The following is a 10,678-nucleotide window of genomic DNA, read 5'->3' as shown; positions in this document are numbered from 1 at the left end:
AAGATGTGTAGCATATATGGAGACAACAGTTTAACTGGAGAATAATACTTGAAGTTGACAATCTGCAACATCTGAAGACTGGAGCCATTACGAATAACTTTTTAGGCTTTCAAATTTAGGCTACTTTCTCCCAACTCCCATACTCCATCTTCCTCTTCCTTTGACTAGAATCCTTTCAAGGCTTCACAAGTGAATATATCACGTGGAGTGACATTATAAATCAATATCATATATACAAGCGCAGGTTTCACACAGTCCGAAGTAGGCCTAGTTTCTCTTGGATTCTCCTCCGGCGGCATCGAGCCTCATCCCAGTCGAGGTAAGAAGACTCGATGTGCCGGTCGCTGAATGCTTCGTAGCCTTCACGGCCGTGAAGGCACCGCACGTTGTCCAGAGTCATCAGGTCGCCTGGAATGAGAAAGTAGAAGTTGTGCTGATGACAGCTCATTTTGGCTTGATGGAAGGCATCATTAGTGTGGAAGCGATCAAGAGTTCTTATGTAATATCTATTTCGACCTCATGTTGGTAATCAGTTGTAAAGACCAGTAACAGGACTTGTAATGACTGTACAGTGGTGCTCAAATTTCATGCGACATGATTCTTTTTGTACTGTCCAGATTCTCAGACTCAACATGACGTTGCCAAGTAGTTCTAAACTTTTTACTTCTATTTCATTATTTGTAATGTCATACATGTCGAAAAGTTTGCGAATTCACAGTTAGCCCTTTTTTCCTTATGGTTGAATAGATATCATCCCTTTTATGCATTGGTATAATTCGTAATCTGTGTGATTATAATTTTTTTCTTTTGTTACTCAGTTCAAAGTGCGGTGTGATAACGTTAACGGTGCCAGCGATGAAAGCACACTTAACATGCTCCTCGGACTGGCCAACATAACCATGTCTGCAGCATTATGACAGTAGACCTAATAAGCTCAATAGTCATAAAAATTTCAAAGTAGGTATATATATATATAAAAACAAGTTTTCTTTGAATGTTGAAGTTTTCGGCTGTTTAAGCTGCCTGCATGTTGTAAACAGATTTATCGGCCTAAAATATAATCTAAGCCTTCTGAGATGTAATCTGTTACTGATGGTTTTATTTATAAAGATTACCTGTTCTTTGAGGAAGAAAGATGATGATGATTTTGGTTATATGTAGAAGACTGCTATTAATCTAAATATCATTAGTATTAATATCAAGGCGTATGGAACACTTGTTTATTTAAACTGATTTAAAATATTATCTTCTTAAAAGTTTCTGCTCGCTTCTGGTGTATTATTAATTCTCTCATAAGGTAACTTGAAGTGCAAGAATGTGTAGATAACCTGATTTGCTTTCTGGCCAAAAACTTTTTTATAGAAAGATGTGAATGTTAAGTGTAAAAAAAAAAGAAGAGATCTAACACCTAAGCCTAGGAATAATATCTTGGCTTTGACAAAAGAATAATTGCATAGGCGAATATTTGCAAGTATGCTGTCATTTTTGCAATATGTAAGAAATATAACAAATAATTATGTATGAAAATCATGGTCGCTACTCATTGTAGAGCTACTATTGTTACACCAGGTGGTTGTTGTTGCACCGACACTAATGATACGTCAAACATGCTCCCCTCACACGCAGATATTGGTGGGCGCATTCTACCTTTGTATATACATATTAAATTTTTTTCAGCGTTGAGGTGTAAATGCAATCAAATAGGACTATTGCAAATTTTATGCTTGCTTTGGAAGCATAATCAATGTTATGACAATTTTTTTTGTTTTTTATTTAACATTTGAACTGATGTTTGATGACTACTTTTGGAAATGTTTCAGAAGAATTTTTCTGAAATTTGGCTACATGTGACAATTTCTTACAGTTTCACTCTTATGAAACATAGTATGGCCTTATTTTATGCAATAATCGCGTTTTCGCACTGAAATAATAAATATATATAGAGCAGGCTAAGTTGCCAGTTTGGGAATTTTGAATGAAATACTATGGAGTCATGTCGCACGAGATTTGAGCATCGCTGTAAATTGCATCAGATATTATTCTTGACGTAATTGATTATGAACTTAGATCTTAACTAAAATGCTGTAGATAACAGGATACTCACTGATAACGATCTATGTTCCATCTCTGTGTTTCTTTTTGTTTCATCATGAGGAATTTCTTTATCTTGGTAACAACGATGAGAATGTTTAATTTTCATTGAATATCTGAGAGATTTTCCTATAACTTTTACACTTGTATAGCTACTCCATATACAAGGTTGAGAATGGATTTGGATATCTTAAAAATGTATATTTCATAAACAAGTCTTGAAATGAGTGAAATATGTAATTGAATTTTAAAAAGAAAGAAAGAAAATAATTTCTGCAAATGAAGGTGACTAAACTTACCGGTGTCCATCTTGAAGGTGGAGGAGTTGGCGTAAAGGATGTCGTTGAAGAGCTTCATGGCCTCGTAGAATTTCTTGACCTTATTCGATGGCAGGTCGAGGTAGGAGTCCCGGATGGCGTTGTTGACAGCAACTCGAATGACCTCTTGACTGTTGTTAAGTCTGAAATCCAAATTCTAAATTCAGGATCTCTTTCAAGGTAATCAGTGGATTTTAGTATATATTGTATTCTAGAAATCAACTTGGTTAAGTCATTCCTATTTTATTCAAACAAATATGTTGGATGAAACGAAACTTGAGTATGAAGATATAATTCCTGGTTATATCCATACACCTTTATTCACAGATTTTCGAGAGAATACTTTCAACTTTAAATGCATTACAGGTTTTACAAAGACTATAGAGTAGGACTCACGTGATGATAGGGAACTTGGAGATCTTGTAGAACTCGTCCATCTCCCAGGAGAAGTTTGCGTGCCCTTTGTCCCAGAAGTAGGAGTCGGTGGTGGTCAGGATCTGGAAGGCCTCCGGGTGTTCCTTCCTGAGGAGCTCGGCGCCAAAGAGCCCATCTGCAACGACGCTCTCACCTCTGGTGCCGACGTGCTGCTTCAAGCAGTGGATGAAGATGATCTGTGGAAGGCGGACGATAGAGTCAGTAATGACATCAGATTATAAATGTTAATATATTTATTACTGTTATTAAGTAACGGCACAGAAATATTCTTGTGGTCATTTAAAAAAAAACCTAGGCTCAAGATGCCCCAATCCATACCCCGGGCATTTGCTCGTACTGAGGAAGGTCATTGTGCATCCCTAATTTGGCGTTGGTGAAAGCTACGTTGTTGGTGTTTGGTCTGTTAATCACTGGAGAATGGGGCCTGTGGAGGGGGGAAGGGTATTCTTACAATCACAGCACAGTGTTATAAATATTCAGGTATCATGAATAAGTCATATAGTATCAACAGCTGATATCATTACAAAAGAATTACTGGCAACATAGTCGTACTAGCAAGCATTCACGCACAGCTACTGATAAAAAGAGATACCTTAATATTTGATTCTAAAGTGTTGTATAAGACAATGACAAGATAATAACCATATTACACTATATTTTTAAAATAATCAAAGAACGATTTAATCTCGATAATAATTTAAATCCAGTTAATATAATCCAATTAATAATGGGGTACTACTCACCCATAATGGGACTGTTTGACAAATGCGATGTGTTCGATCATCTCGGGTCCTGCGACGTCTCTACCTGGCACATTCTTGAGCATCGCTGATCCTTGAGTCTCCATAGTTAGGAGCCATTCCAGGAGCACCTTATCGTCCCTCTTCATGGCCTCGTAATCGAACTCTCGCAGCTTGTGGTTGGAGCCCCAGGGTTCCTGAGGGAGGGAGATGTGTTTATGACTTTCTAATTATGAATACTCTCACATGCATGCATTCAAAATGTTATATATTTGTTTAGAATTTCTAATTTTATAAGGATACCTTCCGTTCAGGCTATATTGAATTTTTTATGTACTCATCATTATCAAAACTTAGCCTCTGACATGAGCGTGAAGGGACCGTCCTTACCCTTGGCAGAGCATAAACTCTCCTCCTGAGGGCTCTGGCTGTTGGCGTGAATGCCCTGGCATGGAGCCATTCTGCTGGGTACTCGGACACGTGCCCGTCACTCCACTTGATGTTCAGGACCTCATCATTACTCTGAAAGCAACAGGGAATACATATGTTGTTACACATATGCTGATATATTTATCGTAATATACATATGATCCTACATGTTATGAAAGTAACAACTCTTGTTTAAATGAAGATTACAAATATGGTCACTCAACAGATTTCGCTACATACCTGAATATCCAAAGCTTGGACGTCAACGTCGAGGTCAGTCAGGAGGCATTTCCTGCCCAAGGCATCGTTGCTGTAGCAGTCGGGGCACCGACAGTTGTCCCTCAGCCACACGTAGGGCATCGGGCTCTCGCTGCCATCACCGAATTTGACAGTCACTGAATCTTTGCTCACTTTGGTAGAGGAGATTGGGACGCCTGGAACTGGAACAATAGAGAACTTTTAGATAGTCATTCTCTCTCTCTCTCTCTCTCTCTCTCTCTGAAAACATCTTGAAAATAATTGAAGAAGTTCCAAATAAAATCCAAGTGGTCAAGAGACTCATAAAGAAAATATACATAAACCAACATATTCCGACAAAGAAAATGAATAAGGTGAATCTTGTGAATATCCTAATTGATGCATTAGGAAAAAGAATGCCAAAAGCATGCAAACTGTGTAAGGTTTGGTATAGCATAGTCAATCCACAAAACCTAATCAGAAAATGTGCTGCATGCAACATTCCGACCCATCCACAGTGTGCTGAGGTAATACAAGATTTGAGAAAAGATACAAGAATTTTTTGTTCAACATGTCTATCATGGATAGACAATGTTATTAAATCAACGATTGAATGTACAAGAAATAGTTAAGGATGAAGAAGACGAAGGAGGAAGGAATAAGAATAAGAAGAAGAAGAGGAAAACGGAAGAGAAGTAAACAAAAATGAAATGACAGAAAAAAATAAGGAAAACAAAGAACAAGATAAAGTATGGATGCAGAGATACTCATTGATACTACATATGAGGCAATAAAGCAGCATACCTACGAAGAAATAAATTACGATATGACAACAGAAAAGCAAATCCCGAAGAGGCTCTACCCAGATCTACACAATGACGGGAAAGAGGAAAAAATAGACAAGAAAGACAAAATCTGCAACCTTTTGAAAAGAGGGAATTGCAGATTTGGAGAAAGATGTTACTACAAACATCCTAAGATATGTCAAAACTATGAAATATATGGTAAATGTGCATACTTAGATGGATATGGGGATGATTGCAGAGATCTGCATCCAAAAATATGTAAAAACCTAAAAGAAGGAAAAGGATGTAAGTTCGACAAAAAATGCAAATATATGCACCCTGTAGCCATGAATCATAATCAAATAAATAACCAACCAAGTAATAAAATCCAAAATAAGAAAGAAACAAATAAAGAGAGAAATCAAGAATATCAGGTAAAAGAGAAAAGCAAACCACCAATGAGATATGCAGAGGTGTCAGCAAAAAATTTCAAAGCATCAGCTCCGAAATTCTACTCAAGAGATAATAACTGTATTTATTATGCAAGAGGATATTGCAGAAACGGAGAAAATTGCAGATTCAGACACAAAATGAATAATTATGATGAAGGAAGATCAAATATTATGGAAAAGTTGGATTTTTTAATGTCAGAATTTCTGGAAATGAAAAAAAGAACAACATACCAGAACAGGAAAGAGACATGGGAAAATCCTTATTACTACCAGTATTAAATGAAGGAGAAAACACGCAAACCATCATAGTGATGAATGCGCAGGGTTTAGTTACGAGTAACTCAAAAAGAAAAATAGAGTACTTAGAAGAACTAACCCAAAATGAAAAGAAAATAGATATAATGAATATAAGTGAAACCTGGTATTCCCAAGAGACTGGGAATGATGATCAAATAAAAGGGTTCCAAACTTATAGATCAGATAGAAAAAATAGGAATCAAGGGGGAACCGCAATATATGGGAAAGACAAAAAACAAGGAAAAATATATGAGAAATATAGTAACTCAGAATGTGAACTAATAGCGGTAGAATTTGAATCTGAAAAATTGATGAACATAGTAATATATAGACCTCCTAATACTAAAGAGTTTGACTTAATAATTGAAAAATTGGATGATATATGTAGAAATCACAAGGACTGGACTATTCTCCTATCTGGTGACTTCAACTTTCCTTTCGTAGAATGGAAAGAACGAATAGGAGATTGTGGTTGTACTTATACATATAAAAAAGAGAGTAATAGTAGTGCAGAAGATAAGAGGCAATTTGAAAAGCTATTAGATATGCTACTAGAATACAACATTCAACAAATAAATCACCTGCCAACAAGAAAGGAAAATACTTTAGACCTAGTATTTGTGAACGAGATGAATTATGTTAAAGAAATAATAGTTTATAATGCGAGTATTTCAGACCATAATGTCATAGAATTAACAGTTCATTCCAAAGCAAGTGAAAATAGAGATAAGCAAGAAATGAAAAAGTGGGAAGGATATGGAAAATACAACTTCTACAGTAAAATATAAAATGGTCAGAAATTAATGAAGAATTAAACAAAGATTGGGATAACATTTTCGTAAGTGATGACATAAGGGTAAATACGGAGATATTATAAAAATATTGGAGAAAATAGTGGAAAAATATATACCGAAGAAGAAAAGTAAACATCATTCATGCATACCAAGAGACAGAAGGATCTTGTTCCAGAAAATCAGAAAGTGGAAAAAAGGTCTTGCAAAAGAAAAAAATGCATGGAAAGTTATAGAACTAAAAAGTAAGATAGAAAATGCAGAACAAAAGATTATACAATCAAAAGAAAATGAAAAACGGGACTTGGAAGAAAAAACCCTATTAAATATCAAGCAAAACCCCAAACTATTATACTCATATGCGAAGAAGATGAATAAAAGAAGAATAGAAATAGGCCCTCTGAGAATTGAAGGGAGATTAACGAATGAAAAAAAGGAAATTTGCAACATACTGGCAGAACGATATAAGAGAGAATTCACCCCTAGAATAGATAATGAAGATAATGATATAGAAGTAAGGGAAGAAAATAGTGAATATTTAGCTGACATAGAAATTAATGAAGCTGATATTGTGCAGGCAATTAATGAAATTAAAAATGGAGCTGCTGCAGGGCCGGATGGAGTCCCTGCTATTTTGTTAAAGAAAGTAGTTCATTCTATCGCAAAGCCACTTGCAATATTATTAAGACAAAGTGTAGATACAGGCAAGATTTATGATGAGCACAAATTAGCATATATCACCCCTACTTTCAAAAGTGGATCAAGACTAGAGGCAAGTAATTATAGGCCTTGTGAGTCTAACATCACATATTATGAAAGTGTATGAAAGGGTAATGAAGAAAAATATTATGAAACATTTAATAAAAAAATAATTTGTTTAATATAGGACAACACGGTTTCGTACCCGGAAAAAGTACACAAACCCAACTGTTAGTCCACCGTGAGAACATATTCAAAAATATGAAAAGCGGAAATGAAACAGATGTGGTTTATCTAGACTTTGCAAAAGCTTTTGACAAAGTAGACCATAATATATTAGCAAAGAAAATTAGAAAACACAATATCGTAGATAAAGTAGGAAGATGGTTAAAAGAATTTTTACACAACAGAAAACAGATAGTTATTGCAAACGATGAGAAATCGGATGAAACCAAGGTAATATCCGGTGTGCCACAAGGTACGGTGCTAGCTGCAATATTGTTTGTTATTATGATTGAAGACATAGACAGTAATGTTAAGGATTCGGTAGTGAGTAGTTTCGCTGATGACACAAGAATAAGTAGAGAAATTACTTGTGATGAAGATAGGAACGCTCTACAAAGAGACCTTAACAAAGTATATGATTGGGCAGAGGTAAATAGGATGGTATATAACTCTGATAAATTTGAATCAATAAATTATGGAGACAGAGAAGGAAAGCTATATGCATATAGGGGACCTAATAATGAGGCAATCACAAATAAGGAAGCAGTTAAAGACCTTGGTGTGATGATGAATAGGAACATGTTATGCAATGATCAAATAGCAATTCTGTTGGCAAAATGTAAAGCAAAAATGGGAATGTTGTTACGGCACTTCAAAACAAGAAAAGCTGAACACATGATTATGCTTTATAAAACATATGTTCGTAGTCCACTTGAATATTGCAATATGATATGGTACCCACACTATCAAAAGGATATTGCACAAATAGAGAGTGTACAAAGGTCCTTTACAGCTAGAATAGAAGAAGTTAAGGACCTAGACTACTGGGAAAGACTACAATCCTTAATATTATATAGTCTAGAAAGGAGAAGAGAACGCTACATGATAATTCAGGCATGGAAACAGATAGAAGGAATAACAGAAAATATCATGGAACTAAAAATATCAGAAAGAGCAAGCAGAGGTAGATTAATAGTGCCCAAAACTATACCAGGAAAAATAAGGAAAGCACACAGGACATTAATCCACTACGCACCAGCATCGATAATGCAGCGTCTATTCAATGCGTTGCCAGCTCATCTGAGGAATATATCAGGAGTGAGCGTAGATGTGTTTAAGAATAAGCTCGACAAATATCTAAACTGCATCCCAGACCATCCAAGATTGGAAGATGCAAAATATACCGGAAGATGTACTAGCAACTCTCTGGTAGACATTAGAGGCGCCTCACACTGAGGGACCTGGGGCAACCCGAACGAACTGTAAGGTCTGTAAGGTAAGGTCTCTAATGAAAATGTTTGAATATGTGTATTTCTATCTATTTGTAATCTGTAAATACAAAAAAACCCATTACCACAATAATGGATCTGATTATATTAATGAAACTCAAACAAATCTGAGCACTTGATATTTACCTGGGAATTCAACTGCGTCCTTCTCCTTCACCTGATGCTGTTGCCAGGCTTTGGATGCGAGACTCAGAAATCTGGTGGTTTTGCAGTTGATGCAGTTCTTGGTACAGATCTGCCTCACCTGGAGAAGATTGTTAGATTAATATTAAAATAATAATCGATTAAAATATGGCAGCACCAATATATTTGTACAAGCAAACTTTTAACTTTCTCATGGTGGTAAATTTTAATGCAAAATTATCAGTTATCTAAAGATAATACAGTTGTCGAACGACATTTATCTTATATTTTCTTAAATTTTTTCCCCTAAATTATGTTCAACAGCATTTAGAATATACTAATTGCATAATGCTTTTTCGAGCAAAAGTTTTCTAATTACTGCTTCATCCAAAAACATTTTTTTCTGAGTTTCTCTTTCCATTTTACTTTTTTCATTGCCAGTCTTAACAAAGGCAAAGAATAAAGTCTACTGAAGAAAATATGATTTGGAAATGACAGAAAATGAGGAAATGTTCTTATATTTCAAAAGTTAATGTTATAGAAATAAAACAAATTCACACACACATATAGTACATATATATATATATATATATATATATATATATATATATATATATATATATATATATATATATATATATATATATATATATATATATATATATATATATATATATATATATATATATATATATATATTATATACTATAGTATATATATATATATATATGTATAAGTATATATATATATATATATATATATATATATATATATATACATATATATATATATATATATATATATATAGATATATATATATATATATATATATATATATATATATTATATATATAATATATATATATATATATATATATATCTAGATATATATAATATATATATATATATATATATATATATATATATATAGATATATATATCATTAGATATATATATATATATATCATATATAGATATATATAGTACTATAGATAGATATAGATATAGATATAGATATATATATATATATTATATATATATATATATATATAATATATATATATATATATATATATATCTATATGAAATATATATATATATATATATATATATATATATATATATATATATATATATATATATATATATATATGTGTGTGTGTGTGTGTGTGTGTGTGTGTGTGTGTTTGTGCAACCTAGAACGAAAGTGAAGGAAAGAAACAGGGTCGTAAGGAATATTCACCTTTGAATAAAAGGAATCAAGGAGAAGAAATGAGCTTATTAGCGTCTGAGGTAAGTGCTCCAAGGGGCTAAGGACAGCCCTGTCGTTATTCAGACTGAAGAGAATGTTTTTTTTTTATCTTCCTAAAGATGTAAATTCCACCATTTTTAGATTCCTGTAAAAGAGGCCTATCGTTTGTCCCTCCACCGTCAAATGTCAAAAACTGCTGAGGCTAGAGGGCTGCAAATTGGTATTTTGATCATCTAACCTTAGTAGTTTCGAGTTTATTTAAGGTTGAAATTACCCATGGGTCGTGCATTGGCAACGCTTTCCGGAGCCATGGGACGCACCTTCACTCTACCGCATCAAGTGAACAACTGGAGAGCTGCCGGTCATTGTTGATGGTTTTATACAGCATTGTACGTCGCAACGAAACTTGATTCTTTGACGCGTTTTCTTTACTTGTTTTCACAAACATTTCTCTCTCTCCAGTTCACGTTTTATGCTCCGACATTTACTAATAAATAAAAGATATCTCTCAAATCC

General features: G+C 34.1%; 1 protein-coding gene across 1 annotated transcript; it reads right to left on the bottom strand.

Moving 5' to 3' along the window:
- Positions 1–9,046, bottom strand: LOC135224758 (gamma-butyrobetaine dioxygenase-like; the record flags this gene model as incomplete). The annotated part of the gene is made up of 8 exons (XM_064264084.1): positions 1–408; positions 2,391–2,551; positions 2,805–3,019; positions 3,162–3,267; positions 3,587–3,780; positions 3,974–4,105; positions 4,253–4,452; positions 8,914–9,046. Coding segments are annotated over 8 exons (1,302 nt in total), but the record flags the coding sequence as incomplete, so codon positions are not given.
- Positions 9,047–10,678: the final 1,632 nt, after the last annotated feature.

Source organism: Macrobrachium nipponense, chromosome 12 (assembly GCF_015104395.2).
Source record: "Macrobrachium nipponense isolate FS-2020 chromosome 12, ASM1510439v2, whole genome shotgun sequence".
Lineage (NCBI taxonomy): Eukaryota > Metazoa > Arthropoda > Malacostraca > Decapoda > Palaemonidae > Macrobrachium > Macrobrachium nipponense.
Note: the sequence above shows the minus strand (reverse complement) of the source record. Positions and strands in the feature narration are given on the sequence as shown.